Here is a 21,007-nt window from a genome sequence, read left to right as displayed (position 1 = left end):
AGTTTACAACGACATTTTGAGCCTTGATTTTAAAATAATCAAACTCTATGCAAACATTGGGGTCAGTCAGTAGTCAGTAGTTTATTTTTTCACCACACATGAAATACACTAAATGCATACGGAATGTAAAAGGAAGCAAAAACGGATAATTCGAGGTGAAAGGAGTCGCGAAAACCAAAATTGGTTATCGAGCGGCGACACCTGAGCTAAAGTCTAATAAATGAATCATAAAACAATGAAAAAAGTCAAACAATAAATAAAAGAATATAAAGAAGTGAAAAATCGAGACGACCTGAATCCAAGAGACCCTCGAGACACAGAAAAGCAAAACCAAAAACGACTCCAAGCACATATGTGCGAGTAACTATGGGAACGGCAGCAGGAATGCAGTACAGTGCGATGACAGGATACCGAACCGATATCGCAGCGTTATGGAATTGATAGTTATTTAAACAGATTTTAAATATATCCCGGTAGGGATATTATGCCGATAACACGGCGTAATCATAGTTATAAATGTTTGCCAAGAGTTCGAATAAGATTGCATGAAGATTGCAAGTGCTGGGTGCAAGAAGATTGCAAGTGCTGGGGTAAGTCGAATCGTCATTAATACATTACAGATAAAAATTATTCTAATCTGTGAAAAACAGGTTAACTCAACAAAGTAGATGGGGGTAACAATAAATAGCGTTGTAAATTAGTAAGCATACCGCTTGGAATCGTTTAGAATATAGAATGAACACGATATGTGTATGAACAGATGGATGAAATACCCACTGCAGCACTGAGTATCAACAGTGCTATATATATACAAATTTCAAAAATGCAACAAAGCACAATAATAATGGTGGTAATAATAATAAGTGGTAAATATGATAGCTTTTTACAAAAATATATACGAGATAGTTATTAAATTGTATTTGGTGAGAGACCAATATCAAGGATCAGGCAAGTAATTATTCTGAAATTGGTGCATAACTTTGGCAATCTCTAGAGTATAAATGTCGGATAGTTTCAACACCCTGGTTTTATGGTAAAGGGTGTTTAAGTTTGTACGAATAGACGCTCTGGAGAGAGTTCTAACAGCTTTATTCTGTAAGACCTCCAATTTGTGAATGTTGGTTTGTGTTGCAGAGCCCCATGCAGTTATAGCATATTGGATGCGGGATTGAAAAAGAGCAAAATAAATGGTTCGCAGGGTAGCATCCTGCATATAATGCCTAAGTTTTCCCAAAATCCCAACAGACCTTGACAATTTCTTGTGCATCTCGGTAATATGAGTGTTCCATTTTAAGTTACTATCTATATAGAGCCCGAGATATTTAAAGGATTGAACAACTTCCAGAGCAACCCCCCTGATTTTGATTAACATGTTGGGATGTTTTTTAATTGATTTAGGACTGAATAGCATGACTTTAGATTTTTTTACGTTCACAGTGAGTTTGTTGCATAACATCCACTCAATTATTTTATCTATTTCAGTGTTCATAGTATTTTGGAGCGTGGTTGAATCTTTGGCACTGGCAAGCAAGCAAGCGTCATCGGCGAAGAGTTTTGTTAAAAGATTCGAACAGTTCGACAAATCATTTATGAAAAGTAAGAAAGCCAATGGTCCAATGACCGAACCTTGGACAATTCCACAGTGGATGGGCAACATCGGAGACCTATGACATCCTACTTCAACAAACTGTGATCGACCACTCAGGTAATTACATAATAGTTTGCATGCGTTACCTCTAAAACCACAGTGTATCAACTTTTGGACAAGAATTTGATGATCAACTGTGTCAAAGGCCTTCTTTAAATCCAGGAATGCACAACAGACAGACTCCCCTTTATCAATTTTTTCATAGATAAATGAAATAAGATCTAGGATGGCATGGGAAGTCGAGTGATTGGATTGAAATCCGAATTGGCATTTGTCGATCAGATTGAATTTGTTACAGAAGTTGAGCATTCTTTTATAGACTAATTTTTCCAGGACGATGCCGATACAGGGTAGAATTGAAATTGGCCTATAATTTGAAGGATTATTTTTGTTGCCACTTTTGAAGATGGGTATTACCCTAGCAATCTTCAGAGCGGAGGGAAAAATTCCTAAACTAAATGATAGATTAAAGAAATGACTCAAAGCTGGGGATATGCTGTCTGCGACTAATTTTAAGAAAAAAGAAAGAATATTATCATGCCCAACTGCTTTGCCTTTTTTCAGGTTCATTATTACTTGGTGAACTTCTAAAGGTGTTGATGGCTCCAGAAAAAACGAATTCTGTGTAGGAGCACCCAAAAAGGCTTTGAAAGATTTCGTACTGTGTGGGACATTATCGGCAAGTCTCTTTCCTACGGATGAAAAAAATTTATTAAATTCAACGGATATCGCGACAGGGTCTGAGACTATGGTACCATTTTCAAGCTTCAGTTCCGAGATAGTGGTTTCATCATTGGACCTTACTTTGATGATGTCATTTATAGTTTTCCAAGTGCGTTTAACATCGCCTCTGTTGTTCTCTAGGATGTTATGGTAATACATTTGTTTTGATCTCCTCTGCAAATGTGTCAAAATGTTTTTATATTTTTTAAAGTGGAGACGCTGGGATAAATTTCCCTTCAGGAACTTACTTTTGAACATCTTGTTCTTATGTTTAATGGAATTACGAATTCCTTTAGTAATCCAAGGTTTGGAAGAAAATTTGTTTTCTCTACGCGAAAATGGTCTTAATGGGGCATGCTTATTGATTAACCACTTGAAGTGACTAAGAAAAGTATCAAATGAGCTATTGAAGTTTACTTCAGATAATATAACACTAGTATAATTATTACACATTGACTCAACTTCTAGCCTGAACGAGTCAGCACAAAATTTAGTCATGTCCCGTTTCATGCGAGTGTTTGTTTTAACGTTACTATTAGTTGCTGGTATTGTGCACATTATGGGAAAGTGGTCGGTGAGATCACTGAGCAAAATAAATGACGAAGTGCGGGAATCTATGATATTAGTGTAGATATGGTCAATTAATGTGTGGGAGGTTGAGGTCACTCTGGTTGGTTTGGTGATAAGTGGACATATGAAATTGGACATTAGCATATCCAGATACTTGGTAGTAGGATTGTCACAAGAATTAAAAAGATTTATATTGAAGTCGCCTAATATAATAAATTGCTTTTTAGCCATCGCCAGCTTCTCAAATAAACAAGACATTGCTGTGGTGAATGATGGGATATTATTTTTTGGATGTCTATATATTACACCGACAACAAGATTTTGAATTTTTGAGGTTGGTTGGAAATATTTGAGTTCGATCCACAAGTCCTCACAGTTTGGGAGGCAAAGGCTGAAGTCAGTGCATAAATGAAAGTTTAGATTGTCCTTAATATAAAAACCAACACCGCCTGCGCGAGTAGAGGAGGGAGCATGAATGAAAGTGTAACCAGAGATATCAATATTGACAACAGCAGTTTCACTCATGATCCTAGTCTCGCTTAGAGCAATAATTTGAGGTGGAATACAAAAATTTGAAATTAGCTCAACTAGATTATCGGCATATTTTGCCAAAGATCTGATGTTATGGTGCAATATAATAAAGTCTGTTGCTAGAAAACTTGAAGTTACTCTATTGATATTGGATATTTCAAGGTATCGACTTGCAATAGAAGGAATTTCGGGATGAAAATTGGTTGATTCCCAGGTAGGATAAGGATCACTCATAGATGAGGAATGCTAATGGGTTCGAATTAGATAACATTAGGTTGGTTGAGGCGAGGGGGGCAAAGTCATTAGATGGGCTATTCCAATGGGGACTGAAGTTATTTAAACCAATAACATGATAGAATAATTTACTAGGATATGGCAGTAAAAAATTAAATAGACTCATCTTATTTTATCAAGATCTTCATCTTCAGTTATGGATAAAGTGTTAGTGTCTTTGTTCTTTTTTATCAGCACTTTGCCATTTGATGTCCATAGGAAGGCGTAACCACATTGTCTTTTGAGAATTTTTGCTTTGTAAAATAAGTTCTTGTTTTTGTCGGTCAAATTCTCAACAACAAATGCTTTGGATAGGTTCCTTATGGATGTTGAATTGGTAGCGGTTTTGATCAAGTGATGATTTTTGAAAATTTTAGCTCTGATTTTGCGATTGGTAAATTTTGCGACAATCGGTTTATGGATGTTGGAATTTCGCGTTGGACAACGATGTGTTACAGAGATGTCAGATGGTTTGATGTCCACGTGGATGATCTTTCCAATTTCTGTTATCAATTTGTCGGTGTCCTCATTTTCATTAGGTGCGATGCCATGAAATTCTAGATTATCCAATCTAGATCGGCGCTCTTGTTCCTCAATTTTTTCTGTGGCATAGTATAATTCGTCCTCCAAGTCATAGACCAACTCTTCTAGATCTCCTATTTTTTGCCATAGAGCATAAGTTTGTCATCTGTTATTTTTTGCTTGGCAATAATCTCATCATATTTTGTTGATTGAAAACTTTGAGATTCTTTAATAGAAGCTAGATCTTGTTTTATTTCTTTTAGAGACACCATTTGGTCCTCCATACATTCTTTTAGCCCAGGACTCATAGGCAGGTATTCAGAGGTGAAGTTCGCGGAGTTGAAGTTTTCGGCAAGGCATTTGGCAATAAAAGATGGTAATTGGTATACTATATTTCTTTGTATTGCCTCCTGGAGATTCATCTGGAAGTTAGCTTGCCCCTCCTGTTGTTGCGTCAAGGGGCCAATTGGTGAAAGGCCAGGATCCGGGAGACTCCTGGTCAGGGATTGCTTGGGCTGCGAAGCCATGTTGTTATAGATGATTGACTTATATGCTGGAATTGATGTTGAAGTACACAGTGATGATTCAGTTAGACTATTCTGCTAGTTTTAGGTTAGTTTTTAAAACCTGTAGATCTTAATCAAATAGCGAATAGGGGTATTTTGGACTCAGAGGTTAAGATAGTATTGACATGGATAAATAGAAACCTTGACATATAATACGGAAGAAAGAGAACCGGAGAGAGGAAAGGTGAAACTCAAGTCATATATTGTTTTAAAAATTACAAATTTCATCTATTATAAAATTTATCTGGAATGTTAAGATAGTATTGACATGGAGAAATAGAAACATTGCGATATATTACGAAAGACAGAGAACCGGAGAGAGGAAGGGTGAAATTCAAATCATATATTGTTCAAAAATTACAAATTTAATCTATTTCAAAAGATCCTTCGAGCCGGATTCGAACCAGCGACCTATGGATATCAGCTTTCTATCACTACAGTCCACCGCTCTATCAACTTAGCTATCGAAGGTCACACGACTAGGAATGCATTACGCCTGAGTTGACGTTCATAAATGGAGATGTTTAATACAAAAACCAAAAAACATGATCGGATATTCTGTCCTAATATCGAGAAGTTAATAAATGAGATATTGGTTCAGACTGGGAAGTGATACAAAATCGAAGTGTTGTCCGTGATTTGAACACGGGACCTCTCGCACCGAAAGCGAGAATCATACAAATAGACCAACGAGCCAATCGATAGCTTGAGGTTTACAACGACATTTTCAGCGTTCATTTTTGAAATACTTAAACTCTATGCAGATATTGGGGTATTTTGGACTGACAGGATAAGATAGTATTGAAATGGAGAAATAGAAATATTGCGATATATTACGTAAGACAGAGAACCGGAGAGAGGAAGGGTGAAACTCAAATCAATTATTGTGTAAAAATTACAAATTTCATCTGTTTCAAAAGCTCCTTCGAGCCGGATTCGAACCAGCGACCTATGGATATCAGCTTTGTATCACTACAGTTCACCGCTCTACCAACTGAGCTATCGAAGGACACACGTCTATGGAAGCATTACTCCTGAGTTGGAGTTCATAAATTGAGATATAACATGAAAAAAAAAACATGATCGGACAATCTGTCAGATTGATGAGAAATTGTTATTATTAAGTAAAAATTTGATCTTGAATGGGCATTTATACAATAGTGAGGAATCTTTCCGGATTTGAACAAAAGGCGATGTTCACAACGACCTATTCAATATAATGAAAGTCTATGCAGACATAACAAATTTACTTAGATCTCCCTATTAAAAAAGTTCCTTCGAGCTGGATTCGAACCAGCGACCTATAGATCTCAGCATTCTACCCCTACAGTCCACCGGTCTATCAACTGAGCTATCGAAGGGCATATCTCCGGCATGACGCCTGATTTAAAATTCATGAATTGAAATGTTTAATACAAAAACCAAAACACATGATCAGACATTCTGTCTGAATTATGAGAAGTTATTAAATGAGTCATTGGTTCAGACTGGGTAGTGATACAAAAGCAAGGGCTCGTCTGGGATCTGAACCCGGGACCTCTCGCACCCAAAGCGAGAATCAGACCCCTAGACCAACGAGCCCATCAATAGCCGAAGTTTACAACGACATTTTGAGCCTTGATTTTAAAATAATCAAACTCTATGCAAACATTGGGGTATTTTGGACTCAGAGGTTAAGATAGTATTGACATGGATAAATAGAAACCTTGACATATAATACGGAAGAAAGAGAACCGGAGAGAGGAAAGGTGAAACTCAAGTCATATATTGTTTTAAAAATTACAAATTTCATCTATTATAAAATTTATCTGGAAGGTTAAGATAGTATTGACATGGAGAAATAGAAACATTGCGATATATTACGAAAGACAGAGAACCGGAGAGAGGAAGGGTGAAACTCAAATCATATATTGTTCAAAAATTACAAATTTAATCTATTTCAAAAGATCCTTCGAGCCGGATTCGAACCAGCGACCTATGGATATCAGCTTTCTATCACTACAGTCCACCGCTCTACCAACTGAGCTATCGAAGGTCACACGACTAGGAATGCATTACGCCTGAGTTGACGTTCATAAATGGAGATGTTTAATACAAAAATCAAAAAACATGATCAGATATTCTGTCCTAATATCGAGAAGTTAATAAATGAGATATTGGTTCAGACTGGGAAGTGATACAAAAGCAAAGTCTCGTCCGTGATTTGAACACGGGACCTCTTGCACCGAAAGCGAGAATCATACACATAGACCAACGAGCCAATCGATAGCTTGAGGTTTACAACGACATTTTCAGCGTTCATTTTTGAAATACTTAAACTCTATGCAGATATTGGGGTATTTTGGACTGACAGGATAAGATAGCATTGAAATGGAGAAATAGAAATATTGCGATATATTACGTAAGACAGAGAACCGGAGAGGGGAAGGGGGAAACTCAAATCATATATTGTGTAAAAATTACAAATTTCATCTGTTTCAAAAGATCCTTCGAGCCGGATTCGAACCAGCGACCTATGGATATCAGCTTTGTATCACTACAGTCCACCGCTCTACCAACTGAGCTATCGAAGGACACACGTCTATAGAAGCATTACTCCGGAGTTGGAGTTCATAAATTGAGATATAACATGAAAAAAACACATGATCGGACAATCTGTCAGATTGATGAGAAATTGTTATTATTAAGTAAAAATTTGATCTTGAATGGGCAGTTATACAATAGTGAGGAATCTTTCCGGATTTAAACAAAAGGCGATGTTCACAACGACCTATTCAATATAATGAAAGTCTATGCAGACATAACAAATTTACTTAGATCTCCCTATTAAAAAAATTCCTTCGAGCCGGATTCGAACAAGCGACCTATAGACCTCAGCATTCTACCTCTACAGTCCACCGGTCTATCAACTGAGCTACCGAAGGGCATATCTCCGGTATGACGCCTGATTTAAAATTCATGAATTGAAATGTTTAAGACAAAAACCAAAACACATGATCAGACATTCTGTCTGAATTATGAGAAGTTATTAAATGAGTCATTGGTTCAGACTGGGTAGTGATACAAAAGCAAGGGCTCGTCCGGGATTTGAACCCGAGACCTCTCGCACCCAAAGCGAAAATCATACCCCTAGACCAACGAGCCCATAAATAGCCGAAGTTTACAACGACATTTTGAGCCTTGATTTTAAAATAATCAAACTCTCTGCAAACATTGGGGTATTTTGGACTCAGAGGTTAAGATAGTATTGACATGGATAAATAGAAACCTTGACATATAATACGGAAGAAAGAGAACCGGAGAGAGGAAAGGTGAAACACAAGTCATATATTGTTTTAAAAATTACAAATTTCATCTATTATAAAATTTATCTGGAGGGTTAAGATAGTATTGACATGGAGAAATAGAAACATTGCGATATATTACGAGAGACAGAGAACCGGAGAGAGGAAGGGTGAAACTCAAATCATATATTGTTCAAAAATTACAAATTTAATCTATTTCAAAAGATCCTTCGAGCCGGATTCGAACCAGCGACCTATGGATATCAGCTTCCTATCACTACAGTCCACCGCTCTACCAACTGAGCTATCGAAGGACACACGACTAGGTGTGCATTACGCCTGAGTTGACGTTTATAAATGTAGATGTTTAATACAAAAACCAAAAAACATGATCAGATATTCTGTCCTAATATTGAGAAGTTAATAAATGAGATATTGGTTCAGACTGGGAAGTGATACAAAAGCGAAGTCTCATCCGTGATTTAAACACGGGACCTCTCGCACCGAAAGCGAAAATCATACCCCTAGACCAACGAGCCCATCGAAAAAACGACATTTTCAGCCTTGATTTTAAAATAATCAAACTCTATGCAGACATTGGGGTATTTTGGACTGACATGATAAGATAGTATTGAAATGGAGAAATAGAAACATTGCGATATATTACGCAAGACAGAGAACCTGAGAGAGGAAGGGTGAAACTCAAATCATATATTGTTTAAAACTTACAAATTTCATCTGTTTCAAAAGCTGCTTCGAGCCGGATTCGAACCAGCGACCTATGGATATCAGCTTTGTATCACTACAGCCCACGGCTCTACCAAGTGAGCTATCGAAGGACACACGTCTATGGAAGCATTACTCCTGAGTTGGAGTTCATAAATAGAGATAAAACATGAAAAAAAAACATGATCGGATCACATGATAGCTTGAGGTTTACAACGACATTTTCAGCGTTCATTTTTGAAATGCTTAAACTCTATTCAGACATTGGGGTATTTTGGACTGACAGGATAAGATAGTATCGAAATGGAGAAATAGAAACATTGCGATATATTACGTAAGACAGAGAATCGGAGAGCGGAAGGGTGAAACTCAAATCATATATTGCTTAAAAATTACAAATTTCGTCTGTTTCAAAAGCTCCTGCGAGCCGTATTCGAACCAGCGACCTATGGATATCAGCTTTGTATCACTACAGGCCACCGCTCTACCAACTGAGCTATCGAAGGACACACGACCATGGAAGCATTACTCCTGAGGTGGAGTTCCTAAATTAAGATTAAACATGAAAAAAAAAACATGATCGGACAATCAGTCAGATTGATGGAAATTGTTATTATTAAGTAAAGATTTGATCTTGTATGGGCTCCTGAGTTGGAGTTCATAAATTGAGATAAAACATAAAAAACACATGATGGGACAATCTGTCAGATTGATGAGAAATTGTTATTATAAGGTAAAAATTTGATCTCGACTGGGCAGTTATACAATAGTGAGGAATCGTCCCGGATTTGAACAAAGGGCGATGTTCACAACGAAATATTTAATATAATGAAAGTCTATGCAGATATAACAAATTCATTAGATCTCCCTATTAAAAAAATTCCTTCGAGTCGGATTCGAACCAGCGACCTGTAGATCTCAGCATTTTACCCCTACAGTCCTCCGGTATATCAACTGAGCTATCAAAGGGCATATCTCCGGCATGAACCCTGATTTAAAATTCATGAATTGAAATGTTTAATACAAAAACCAAAACACATGATCAAAACATTCTGTCTGAATTATGAGAAGTTATTAAATGAGTCATTGGTTCAGACTGGGTAGTGATACAAAAGCAAGGGCTCGACCGAGATTTGAACCCGGGACCTCTCGCACCCAGAGCGAGAATCATACCCCTAGACCAACGAGCCGGACAATCTGTCAGATTGATGAGAAATTGTTATTATTAAGTTAAAATTTAATCTTGAATGGGCTCCTGAGTTGGAGTTCATAAATTGAGATAAAACATGAAAAAAACACATGATGGGACAATCTGTCAGATTGATGAGAAATTGTTATTATAAGGTAAAAATTTGAACTCGACTGGGCAGTTATACAATAGTGAGGAATCGTCCCGGATTTGAACAAAAGGCTATGTTCACAACAAAATATTCAATATAATGAAAGTCTATGCAGACATAACAAATTTACTTAGATCTCCCTATTAAAAAAATTCCTTCGAGCCGGATTCGAATCAGCAACCTATAGATCTCAGCATTCTACCCCTACAGTCCACCGGTCTATCAACTGAGCTATCGAAGGGCATATCTCCGGCATGACGCCTGATTTAAAATTCATGATTTGAAATGTTTAATACAAAAACCAAAACACATGATCAGACATTCTGTCTGAATTAAGAGAAGTTATTAAATGAGTCATTGGTTCAGACTGGGTAGTGATACAAAAGCAAGGGCTCGTCCGGGATTTGAACCCGGGACCTCTCGCACCCAAAGCGAGAATCATACCCCTAGACCAACGAGCCCATAAATATCCGAAGTTTACAACGACATTTTGAGCCTTGATTTTAAAATAATCAAACTCAAGCAAACATTGGGGTATTTTGGACTCAGAGGTTAAGATAGTACTGACATGGATAAATAGAAACCTTGACATATAATACGGAAGAATGAAAACCGGAGAGAGGAAAGGTGAAACTCAAGCCATATATTGTTTTAAAAATTACAAATTTCATCTATTATAAAATTTATCTGGAAGGTTAAGATAGTATTGACATGGAGAAATAGAAACATTGCGATATATTACGAAAGACAGAGAACCGGAGAGAGGAAGGGTGAAACTCAAATCATATATTGTTCAAAAATTACAAATTTAATCTATTTCAAAAGATCCTTCGAGCCGGATTCGAACCAGCGACCTATGGATATCAGCTTTCTATCACTACAGTCCACCGCTCTACCAACTGAGCTATCGAAGGTCACACGACTAGGAATGCATTACGCCTGAGTTGACGTTCATAAATGGAGATGTTTAATACAATAACCAAAAAACATGATCAGATATTCTGTCCTAATATCGAGAAGTTAATAAATGAGATATTGGTTCAGACTGGGAAGTGATACAAAATCGAAGTGTCGTCCGTGATTTGAACACGGGACCTCTCGCACCGAAAGCGAGAATCATACAAATAGACCAACGAGCCAATCGATAGCTTGAGGTTTACAACGACATTTTCAGCGTTCATTTTTGAAATACTTAAACTCTATGCAGATATTGGGGTATTTTGGACTGACAGGATAAGATAGTATTGAAATGGAGAAATAGAAATATTGCGATATATTACGTAAGACAGAGAACCGGAGAGAGGAAGGGTGAAACTCAAATCATTTATTGTGTAAAAATTACAAATTTCATCTGTTTCAAAAGCTCCTTCGAGCCGGATTCGAACCAGCGACCTATGGATATCAGCTTTGTATCACTACAGTTCACCGCTCTACCAACTGAGCTATCGAAGGACACACGTCTATGGAAGCATTACTCCTGAGTTGGAGTTCATAAATTGAGATATAACATGAAAAAAAAAACATGATCGGACAATCTGTCAGATTGATGAGAAATTGTTATTATTAAGTAAAAATTTGATCTTGAATGGGCATTTATACAATAGTGAGGAATCTTTCCGGATTTGAACAAAAGGCGATGTTCACAACGACCTATTCAATATAATGAAAGTCTATGCAGACATAACAAATTTACTTAGATCTCCCTATTAAAAAAGTTCCTTCGAGCTGGATTCGAACCAGCGACCTATAGATCTCAGCATTCTACCCCTACAGTCCACCGGTCTATCAACTGAGCTATCGAAGGGCATATCTCCGGCATGACGCCTGATTTAAAATTCATGAATTGAAATGTTTAATACAAAAACCAAAACACATGATCAGACATTCTGTCTGAATTATGAGAAGTTATTAAATGAGTCATTGGTTCAGACTGGGTAGTGATACAAAAGCAAGGGCTCGTCTGGGATCTGAACCCGGGACCTCTCGCACCCAAAGCGAGAATCAGACCCCTAGACCAACGAGCCCATCAATAGCCGAAGTTTACAACGACATTTTGAGCCTTGATTTTAAAATAATCAAACTCTATGCAAACATTGGGGTATTTTGGACTCAGAGGTTAAGATAGTATTGACATGGATAAATAGAAACCTTGACATATAATACGGAAGAAAGAGAACCGGAGAGAGGAAAGGTGAAACTCAAGTCATATATTGTTTTAAAAATTACAAATTTCATCTATTATAAAATTTATCTGGAAGGTTAAGATAGTATTTGCATGGAGAAATAGAAACATTGCGATATATTACGAAAGACAGAGAACCGGAGAGAGGAAGGGTGAAACTCAAATCATATATTGTTCAAAAATTACAAATTTAATCTATTTCAAAAGATCCTTCGAGCCGGATTCGAACCAGCGACCTATGGATATCAGCTTTCTATCACTACAGTCCACCGCTCTACCAACTGAGCTATCGAAGGTCACACGACTAGGAATGCATTACGCCTGAGTTGACGTTCATAAATGGAGATGTTTAATACAAAAATCAAAAAACATGATCAGATATTCTGTCCTAATATCGAGAAGTTAATAAATGAGATATTGGTTCAGACTGGGAAGTGATACAAAAGCAAAGTCTCGTCCGTGATTTGAACACGGGACCTCTTGCACCGAAAGCGAGAATCATACACATAGACCAACGAGCCAATCGATAGCTTGAGGTTTACAACGACATTTTCAGCGTTCATTTTTGAAATACTTAAACTCTATGCAGATATTGGGGTATTTTGGACTGACAGGATAAGATAGCATTGAAATGGAGAAATAGAAATATTGCGATATATTACGTAAGACAGAGAACCGGAGAGGGGAAGGGGGAAACTCAAATCATATATTGTGTAAAAATTACAAATTTCATCTGTTTCAAAAGCTCCTTCGAGCCGGATTCGAACCAGCGACCTATGGATATCAGCTTTGTATCACTACAGTCCACCGCTCTACCAACTGAGCTATCGAAGGACACACGTCTATAGAAGCATTACTCCGGAGTTGGAGTTCATAAATTGAGATATAACATGAAAAAAACACATGATCGGACAATCTGTCAGATTGATGAGAAATTGTTATTATTAAGTAAAAATTTGATCTTGAATGGGCAGTTATACAATAGTGAGGAATCTTTCCGGATTTAAACAAAAGGCGATGTTCACAACGACCTATTCAATATAATGAAAGTCTATGCAGACATAACAAATTTACTTAGATCTCCCTATTAAAAAAATTCCTTCGAGCCGGATTCGAACAAGCGACCTATAGACCTCAGCATTCTACCTCTACAGTCCACCGGTCTATCAACTGAGCTACCGAAGGGCATATCTCCGGTATGACGCCTGATTTAAAATTCATGAATTGAAATGTTTAAGACAAAAACCAAAACACATGATCAGACATTCTGTCTGAATTATGAGAAGTTATTAAATGAGTCATTGGTTCAGACTGGGTAGTGATACAAAAGCAAGGGCTCGTCCGGGATTTGAACCCGAGACCTCTCGCACCCAAAGCGAAAATCATACCCCTAGACCAACGAGCCCATAAATAGCCGAAGTTTACAACGACATTTTGAGCCTTGATTTTAAAATAATCAAACTCTCTGCAAACATTGGGGTATTTTGGACTCAGAGGTTAAGATAGTATTGACATGGATAAATAGAAACCTTGACATATAATACGGAAGAAAGAGAACCGGAGAGAGGAAAGGTGAAACACAAGTCATATATTGTTTTAAAAATTACAAATTTCATCTATTATAAAATTTATCTGGAGGGTTAAGATAGTATTGACATGGAGAAATAGAAACATTGCGATATATTACGAGAAACAGAGAACCGGAGAGAGGAAGGGTGAAACTCAAATCATATATTGTTCAAAAATTACAAATTTAATCTATTTCAAAAGATCCTTCGAGCCGGATTCGAACCAGCGACCTATGGATATCAGCTTCCTATCACTACAGTCCACCGCTCTACCAACTGAGCTATCGAAGGACACACGACTAGGTGTGCATTACGCCTGAGTTGACGTTCATAAATGTAGATGTTTAATACAAAAACCAAAAAACATGATCAGATATTCTGTCCTAATATTGAGAAGTTAATAAATGAGATATTGGTTCAGACTGGGAAGTGATACAAAAGCGAAGTCTCATCCGTGATTTAAACACGGGACCTCTCGCACCGAAAGCGAAAATCATACCCCTAGACCAACGAGCCCATCGAAAAAACGACATTTTCAGCCTTGATTTTAAAATAATCAAACTCTATGCAGACATTGGGGTATTTTGGACTAACATGATAAGATAGTATTGAAATGGAGAAATAGAAACATTGCGATATATTACGCAAGACAGAGAACCTGAGAGAGGAAGGGTGAAACTCAAATCATATATTGTTTAAAACTTACAAATTTCATCTGTTTCAAAAGCTGCTTCGAGCCGGATTCGAACCAGCGACCTATGGATATCAGCTTTGTATCACTACAGCCCACGGCTCTACCAAGTGAGCTATCGAAGGACACACGTCTATGGAAGCATTACTCCTGAGTTGGAGTTCATAAATAGAGATAAAACATGAAAAAAAAACATGATCGGATCACATGATAGCTTGAGGTTTACAACGACATTTTCAGCGTTCATTTTTGAAATGCTTAAACTCTATTCAGACATTGGGGTATTTTGGACTGACAGGATAAGATAGTATCGAAATGGAGAAATAGAAACATTGCGATATATTACGTAAGACAGAGAATCGGAGAGCGGAAGGGTGAAACTCAAATCATATATTGCTTAAAAATTACAAATTTCGTCTGTTTCAAAAGCTCCTGCGAGCCGTATTCGAACCAGCGACCTATGGATATCAGCTTTGTATCACTACAGGCCACCGCTCTACCAACTGAGCTATCGAAGGACACACGTCCATGGAAGCATTACTCCTGAGGTGGAGTTCCTAAATTAAGATTAAACATGAAAAAAAAAACATGATCGGACAATCAGTCAGATTGATGGAAATTGTTATTATTAAGTAAAGATTTGATCTTGTATGGGCTCCTGAGTTGGAGTTCATAAATTGAGATAAAACATAAAAAACACATGATGGGACAATCTGTCAGATTGATGAGAAATTGTTATTATAAGGTAAAAATTTGATCTCGACTGGGCAGTTATACAATAGTGAGGAATCGTCCCGGATTTGAACAAAGGGCGATGTTCACAACGAAATATTTAATATAATGAAAGTCTATGCAGATATAACAAATTCATTAGATCTCCCTATTAAAAAAATTCCTTCGAGTCGGATTCGAACCAGCGACCTGTAGATCTCAGCATTTTACCCCTACAGTCCTCCGGTATATCAACTGAGCTATCAAAGGGCATATCTCCGGCATGAACCCTGATTTAAAATTCATGAATTGAAATGTTTAATACAAAAACCAAAACACATGATCAAAACATTCTGTCTGAATTATGAGAAGTTATTAAATGAGTCATTGGTTCAGACTGGGTAGTGATACAAAAGCAAGGGCTCGACCGAGATTTGAACCCGGGACCTCTCGCACCCAGAGCGAGAATCATACCCCTAGACCAACGAGCCGGACAATCTGTCAGATTGATGAGAAATTGTTATTATTAAGTTAAAATTTAATCTTGAATGGGCTCCTGAGTTGGAGTTCATAAATTGAGATAAAACATGAAAAAAACACATGATGGGACAATCTGTCAGATTGATGAGAAATTGTTATTATAAGGTAAAAATTTGAACTCGACTGGGCAGTTATACAATAGTGAGGAATCGTCCCGGATTTGAACAAAAGGCTATGTTCACAACAAAATATTCAATATAATGAAAGTCTATGCAGACATAACAAATTTACTTAGATCTCCCTATTAAAAAAATTCCTTCGAGCCGGATTCGAATCAGCAACCTATAGATCTCAGCATTCTACCCCTACAGTCCACCGGTCTATCAACTGAGCTATCGAAGGGCATATCTCCGGCATGACGCCTGATTTAAAATTCATGATTTGAAATGTTTAATACAAAAACCAAAACACATGATCAGACATTCTGTCTGAATTAAGAGAAGTTATTAAATGAGTCATTGGTTCAGACTGGGTAGTGATACAAAAGCAAGGGCTCGTCCGGGATTTGAACCCGGGACCTCTCGCACCCAAAGCGAGAATCATACCCCTAGACCAACGAGCCCATAAATATGCGAAGTTTACAACGACATTTTGAGCCTTGATTTTAAAATAATCAAACTCAAGCAAACATTGGGGTATTTTGGACTCAGAGGTTAAGATAGTACTGACATGGATAAATAGAAACCTTGACATATAATACGGAAGAATGAAAACCGGAGAGAGGAAAGGTGAAACTCAAGCCATATATTGTTTTAAAAATTACAAATTTCATCTATTATAAAATTTATCTGGAAGGTTAAGATAGTATTGACATGGAGAAATAGAAACATTGCGATATATTACGAAAGACAGAGAACCGGAGAGAGGAAGGGTGAAACTCAAATCATATATTGTTCAAAAATTACAAATTTAATCTATTTCAAAAGATCCTTCGAGCCGGATTCGAACCAGCGACCTATGGATATCAGCTTTCTATCACTACAGTCCACCGCTCTACCAACTGAGCTATCGAAGGTCACACGACTAGGAATGCATTACGCCTGAGTTGACGTTCATAAATGGAGATGTTTAATACAATAACCAAAAAACATGATCAGATATTCTGTCCTAATATCGAGAAGTTAATAAATGAGATATTGGTTCAGACTGGGAAGTGATACAGAAGTGAAGTCTCGTACGTGATTTGAACACGGGACCTCTCGCACCGAAAGCGAGAATCATACACATAGAGCAACGAGCCAATCGATAGCTTGAGGTTTACAACGACATTTTCAGCTTTCTTTTTTGAAATACTTAAACTCTATGCAGATATTGGGGTATTTTGGACTGACAGGATAAGATAGTATTGAAATGGAGAAATAGAAATATTGCGATATATTACGTAAGACAGAGAACCAGAGAGAGGAAGGGTGAAACTCAAATCATATATTGTGTAAAAATTACAAATTTCATCTGTTTCAAAAGCTCCTTCGAGTTGGATTCGAACCAGCGACCTATGGATATCAGCTTTGTATCACTACAGTCCACCGCTCTACCAACTGAACTATCGAAGGACACACGTCTATGGAAGCATTACGCCTGAGTTGGAGTTCATAAATTGAGATAAAACATGAAAAAAACACATGGTCGGACAATCTGTCAGATTGATGAGAAATTGTTATTATTAAGTAAAAATTTGATCTTGAATGGGCAGTTATACAATAGTGAGGAATCTTTCCGGATTTGAACAAAAGGCGATGTTCACAACGACCTATTCAATATAATGAAAGTCTATGCAGACATAACAAATTTACTTAGATCTCCCTATTAAAAAAATTCCTTTGAGCCGGATTCGAACCAGCGACCTATAGACCTCAGCATTCTACCCCTACAGTCCACCGATCTATCAACTGAGCTATCGAAGGGCATATCTCCGGTATGACGCCTGATTTAAAATTCATGAATTGAAATGTTTAATACAAAAACCAAAACACATGATCAGACATTCTGTCTGAATTATGAGAAGTTATTAAATGAGTCATTGGTTCAGCAAGGGCTCGTCCGGGATTTGAACCCGAGACCTCTCGCATCCAAAGCGAGAATCATACCCCTAGACCAACGAGCCCATCAATAGCCAAAGTTTACAACGACATTTTGAGCCTTGATTTTAAAATAATCAAACTCTATGCAAACATTGGGGTATTTTGGACTCAGAGGTTAAAATAGTATTGACATGGATAAATAGAAACCTTGACATATAATACGGAAGAAAGAGAACCGGAGAGAGGAAAGGTGAAACTCAAGTCATATATTGTTTTAAAAATTACAAATTTCATCTATTATAAAATTTATCTGGAAGGTTAAGATAGTATTGACATGGAGAAATAGAAACATTGCGATATATTACGAAAGACAGAGAACCGGAGAGAGGAAGGGTGAAACTCAAATCATATATTGTTCAAAAATTACAAATTTAATCTATTTCAAAAGATCCTTCGAGCCGGATTCGAACCAGCGACCTATGGATAACAGCTTTCTATCACTACAGTCCACCGCTCTACCAACTGAGCTATCGAAGGTCACACGACTAAGAATGCATTACGCCTGAGTTGACGTTCATAAATGGAGATGTTTAATACAAAAACCAAAAAACATGATCACATATTCTGTCCTAATATCGAGAAGTTAATAAATGAGATATTGGTTCAGACTGGGAAGTGATACAAAAGCGAAGTCTCGTCCGTGATTTGAACACGGGACCTCTTGCACCGAAAGCGAGAATCATACACATAGACCAACGAGCCAATCGATAGCTTGAGGTTTACAACGACATTTTCAGCGTTCATTTTTGAAATACTTAAACTCTATGCAGATATTGGGGTATTTTGGACTAACAGGATAAGATAGTATTGAAATGGAGAAATAGAAATATTGTGATATATTACGTAAGACAGAGAACCGGAGAGAGGAAGGGTGAAACTCAAATAATTTATTGTGTAAAAATTACAAATTTCATCTGTTTCAAAAGCTCCTTCGAGTCGGATTCGAACCAGCGACCTATGGATATCAGCTTTGTATCACTACAGTCCACCGCTCTACCAACCGAGCTATCGAAGGACACACGTCTATGGAAGCATTACTCCTGAGTTGGAGTTCATAAATTGAGATATAACATGAAAAAAAAAAACATGATCGGACAATCATCTCAGATTGATGAGAAATTGTTATTATTAAGTAAAAATTTGATCTTGAATGGGCATTTATACAATAGTGAGGAATCTTTCCGGATTTGAACAAAAGTCGATGTTCACAACGACCTATTCAATATAATGAAAGTCTATGCAGACATAACAAATTTACTTAGATCTCCCTATTAAAAAAGTTCCTTCGAGCCGGATTCGAACCAGCGACCTATAGATCTCAGCATTCTACCCCTACAGTCCACCGGTCTATCAACTGAGCTATCGAAGGGCATATCTCCGGCATGACGCCTGATTTAAAATTCATGAATTGAAATGTTTAATACAAAAACCAAAACACATGATCAGACATTCTGTCTGAATTATGAGAAGTTATTAAATGAGACATTGGTTCAGACTGGGTAGTGATACAAAAGCAAGGGCTCGTCCGGGATCTGAACTCGGGACCTCTCGCACCCAAAGCGAGAATCAGACCCCTAGACCAACGAGCCCATCAATAGCCGAAGTTTACAACGACATTTTGAGCCTTGACCTAATCAAGTATTCTGCTGGCAGTGCCGAGGGAAAGTCAGTAAGCACATCAAACAGATGTGCTGGAGAAAGACAGGTAGGATGAAAGCATGAATTTTTTTTATTTTATTTTGAAAGTAGCATATGTGGAGTCACGTAAACTTTGGGGATTGTTATTCCAAATTATTACGCCTTTGTATTTCAGGGAATTTTGAGATTTGCTCAGCGAAAAGCGAGGTACAAAAAGATTGGATTTGGTCGAAGAGCGTGTGTTGTGTTCATGCACAGAGGTAAGCGAAACAAAATAATTGTCGAACGCTGTGGGCAAGTAATTATTCTGAAATTGGTGCATAACTTTGGCAATCTCTAGAGTATAAATGTCGGATAGTTTCAACACCCTGGTTTTATGGTAAAGGGTGTTTAAGTTTGTACGAATAGACGCTCTGGAGAGAGTTCTAACAGCTTTATTCTGTAAGACCTCCAATTTGTGAATGTTGGTTTGTGTTGCAGAGCCCCATGCAGTTATAGCATATTGGATGCGGGATTGAAAAAGAGCAAAATAAATGGTTCGCAGGGTAGCATCCTGCACATAATGCCTAAGTTTTCCCAAAATCCCAACAGACCTTGACAATTTCTTGTGCATCTCGGTAATATGAGTGTTCCATTTTAAGTTACTATCTATATAGAGCCCGAGATATTTAAAGGATTGAACAACTTCCAGAGCAACCCCCCTGATTTTGATTAACATGTTGGGATGTTTTTTAATTGATTTAGGACTGAATAGCATGACTTTAGATTTTTTTACGTTCACAGTGAGTTTGTTGCATAACATCCACTCAATTATTTTATCTATTTCAGTGTTCATAGTATTTTGGAGCGTGGTTGAATCTTTGGCACTGGCAAGCAAGCAAGCGTCATCGGCGAAGAGTTTTGTTAAAAGATTCGAACAGTTCGACAAATCATTTATGAAAAGTAAGAAAGCCAATGGTCCAATGACCGAACCTTGGACAATTTCACAGTGGATGGGCAACATCGGAGACCTATGACATCCTACTTCAACAAACTGTGATCGACCACTCAGGTAATTACATAATAGTTTGCATGCGTTACCTCTAAAACCACAGTGTATCAACTTTTGGACAAGAATTTGATGATCAACTGTGTCAAAGGCCTTCTTTAAATCCAGGAATGCACAACAGACAGACTCCCCTTTATCAATTATTTCATAGATAAATGAAATAAGATCTAGGATGGCATGGGAAGTCGAGTGATTGGATTGAAATCCGAATTGGCATTTGTCGATCAGATTGAATTTGTTACAGAAGTTGAGCATTCTTTTATAGACTAATTTTTCCAGGACGATGCCGATACAGGGTAGAATTGAAATTGGCCTATAATTTGAAGGATTATTTTTGTTGCCACTTTTGAAGATGGGTATTACCC

General features: G+C 37.4%; 1 protein-coding gene and 19 non-coding genes across 20 annotated transcripts; 1 reads left to right on the top strand and 19 right to left on the bottom strand.

Moving 5' to 3' along the window:
* Window positions 1–484: 484 nt before the first annotated feature.
* On the top strand, window positions 485–20,625 carry LOC144430458 (uncharacterized). The gene is made up of 5 exons (XM_078118395.1): window positions 485–590; window positions 1,483–1,596; window positions 19,555–19,661; window positions 19,770–19,854; window positions 20,423–20,625. Exons 1-5 carry the CDS (start codon window positions 485–487, stop codon window positions 20,608–20,610), a joined length of 600 nt encoding a protein of 199 aa, XP_077974521.1. The 3' UTR covers window positions 20,611–20,625.
* Window positions 5,217–5,304, bottom strand: Trnay-gua (transfer RNA tyrosine (anticodon GUA)). Its single transcript is given in 2 exon segments — window positions 5,217–5,252; window positions 5,268–5,304. It is a non-coding gene; the product is annotated as a tRNA-Tyr (tRNA).
* Trnay-gua (transfer RNA tyrosine (anticodon GUA)) lies at window positions 5,755–5,842 on the bottom strand. Its single transcript is given in 2 exon segments — window positions 5,755–5,790; window positions 5,806–5,842. It is a non-coding gene; the product is annotated as a tRNA-Tyr (tRNA).
* On the bottom strand, window positions 6,781–6,868 carry Trnay-gua (transfer RNA tyrosine (anticodon GUA)). The gene is given in 2 exon segments: window positions 6,781–6,816; window positions 6,832–6,868. It is a non-coding gene; the product is annotated as a tRNA-Tyr (tRNA).
* Window positions 7,319–7,406, bottom strand: Trnay-gua (transfer RNA tyrosine (anticodon GUA)). The gene is given in 2 exon segments: window positions 7,319–7,354; window positions 7,370–7,406. It is a non-coding gene; the product is annotated as a tRNA-Tyr (tRNA).
* On the bottom strand, window positions 7,906–7,977 carry Trnap-ugg (transfer RNA proline (anticodon UGG)). Its single transcript has one exon. It is a non-coding gene; the product is annotated as a tRNA-Pro (tRNA).
* Trnay-gua (transfer RNA tyrosine (anticodon GUA)) lies at window positions 8,344–8,431 on the bottom strand. Its single transcript is given in 2 exon segments — window positions 8,344–8,379; window positions 8,395–8,431. It is a non-coding gene; the product is annotated as a tRNA-Tyr (tRNA).
* Trnap-ugg (transfer RNA proline (anticodon UGG)) lies at window positions 10,573–10,644 on the bottom strand. The gene has a single exon. It is a non-coding gene; the product is annotated as a tRNA-Pro (tRNA).
* On the bottom strand, window positions 11,010–11,097 carry Trnay-gua (transfer RNA tyrosine (anticodon GUA)). The gene is given in 2 exon segments: window positions 11,010–11,045; window positions 11,061–11,097. It is a non-coding gene; the product is annotated as a tRNA-Tyr (tRNA).
* On the bottom strand, window positions 11,548–11,635 carry Trnay-gua (transfer RNA tyrosine (anticodon GUA)). Its single transcript is given in 2 exon segments — window positions 11,548–11,583; window positions 11,599–11,635. It is a non-coding gene; the product is annotated as a tRNA-Tyr (tRNA).
* Window positions 12,574–12,661, bottom strand: Trnay-gua (transfer RNA tyrosine (anticodon GUA)). Its single transcript is given in 2 exon segments — window positions 12,574–12,609; window positions 12,625–12,661. It is a non-coding gene; the product is annotated as a tRNA-Tyr (tRNA).
* On the bottom strand, window positions 13,112–13,199 carry Trnay-gua (transfer RNA tyrosine (anticodon GUA)). Its single transcript is given in 2 exon segments — window positions 13,112–13,147; window positions 13,163–13,199. It is a non-coding gene; the product is annotated as a tRNA-Tyr (tRNA).
* On the bottom strand, window positions 13,699–13,770 carry Trnap-ugg (transfer RNA proline (anticodon UGG)). The gene has a single exon. It is a non-coding gene; the product is annotated as a tRNA-Pro (tRNA).
* On the bottom strand, window positions 14,137–14,224 carry Trnay-gua (transfer RNA tyrosine (anticodon GUA)). Its single transcript is given in 2 exon segments — window positions 14,137–14,172; window positions 14,188–14,224. It is a non-coding gene; the product is annotated as a tRNA-Tyr (tRNA).
* On the bottom strand, window positions 16,366–16,437 carry Trnap-ugg (transfer RNA proline (anticodon UGG)). The gene has a single exon. It is a non-coding gene; the product is annotated as a tRNA-Pro (tRNA).
* Trnay-gua (transfer RNA tyrosine (anticodon GUA)) lies at window positions 16,803–16,890 on the bottom strand. Its single transcript is given in 2 exon segments — window positions 16,803–16,838; window positions 16,854–16,890. It is a non-coding gene; the product is annotated as a tRNA-Tyr (tRNA).
* Window positions 17,341–17,428, bottom strand: Trnay-gua (transfer RNA tyrosine (anticodon GUA)). Its single transcript is given in 2 exon segments — window positions 17,341–17,376; window positions 17,392–17,428. It is a non-coding gene; the product is annotated as a tRNA-Tyr (tRNA).
* Window positions 17,908–17,979, bottom strand: Trnap-ugg (transfer RNA proline (anticodon UGG)). Its single transcript has one exon. It is a non-coding gene; the product is annotated as a tRNA-Pro (tRNA).
* Window positions 18,346–18,433, bottom strand: Trnay-gua (transfer RNA tyrosine (anticodon GUA)). The gene is given in 2 exon segments: window positions 18,346–18,381; window positions 18,397–18,433. It is a non-coding gene; the product is annotated as a tRNA-Tyr (tRNA).
* Window positions 18,884–18,971, bottom strand: Trnay-gua (transfer RNA tyrosine (anticodon GUA)). Its single transcript is given in 2 exon segments — window positions 18,884–18,919; window positions 18,935–18,971. It is a non-coding gene; the product is annotated as a tRNA-Tyr (tRNA).
* Window positions 20,626–21,007: the final 382 nt, after the last annotated feature.

The sequence above is a fragment of the Styela clava genome, chromosome 12, assembly GCF_964204865.1.
Source record: "Styela clava chromosome 12, kaStyClav1.hap1.2, whole genome shotgun sequence".
Lineage (NCBI taxonomy): Eukaryota > Metazoa > Chordata > Ascidiacea > Stolidobranchia > Styelidae > Styela > Styela clava.
The sequence above is the reverse complement of the archived record's forward strand: the minus strand, read 5'-3'. Positions and strand labels throughout refer to the sequence as shown.

Bases quoted from the DNA above. Each gene is read 5' to 3' on its own strand.
- LOC144430458 (XM_078118395.1), top strand. From the start codon at position 485: ATGCCGATAACACGGCGTAATCATAGTTATAAATGTTTGCCAAGAGTT. The intron at 591-1,482 runs GTAAGTCGAATC...TATCTATTTCAG, and splicing joins AGAAGATTGCAAGTGCTGGG to TGTTCATAGTATTTTGGAGC. The intron at 19,662-19,769 runs GTAGGATGAAAG...TTTGTATTTCAG, and splicing joins GATGTGCTGGAGAAAGACAG to GGAATTTTGAGATTTGCTCA.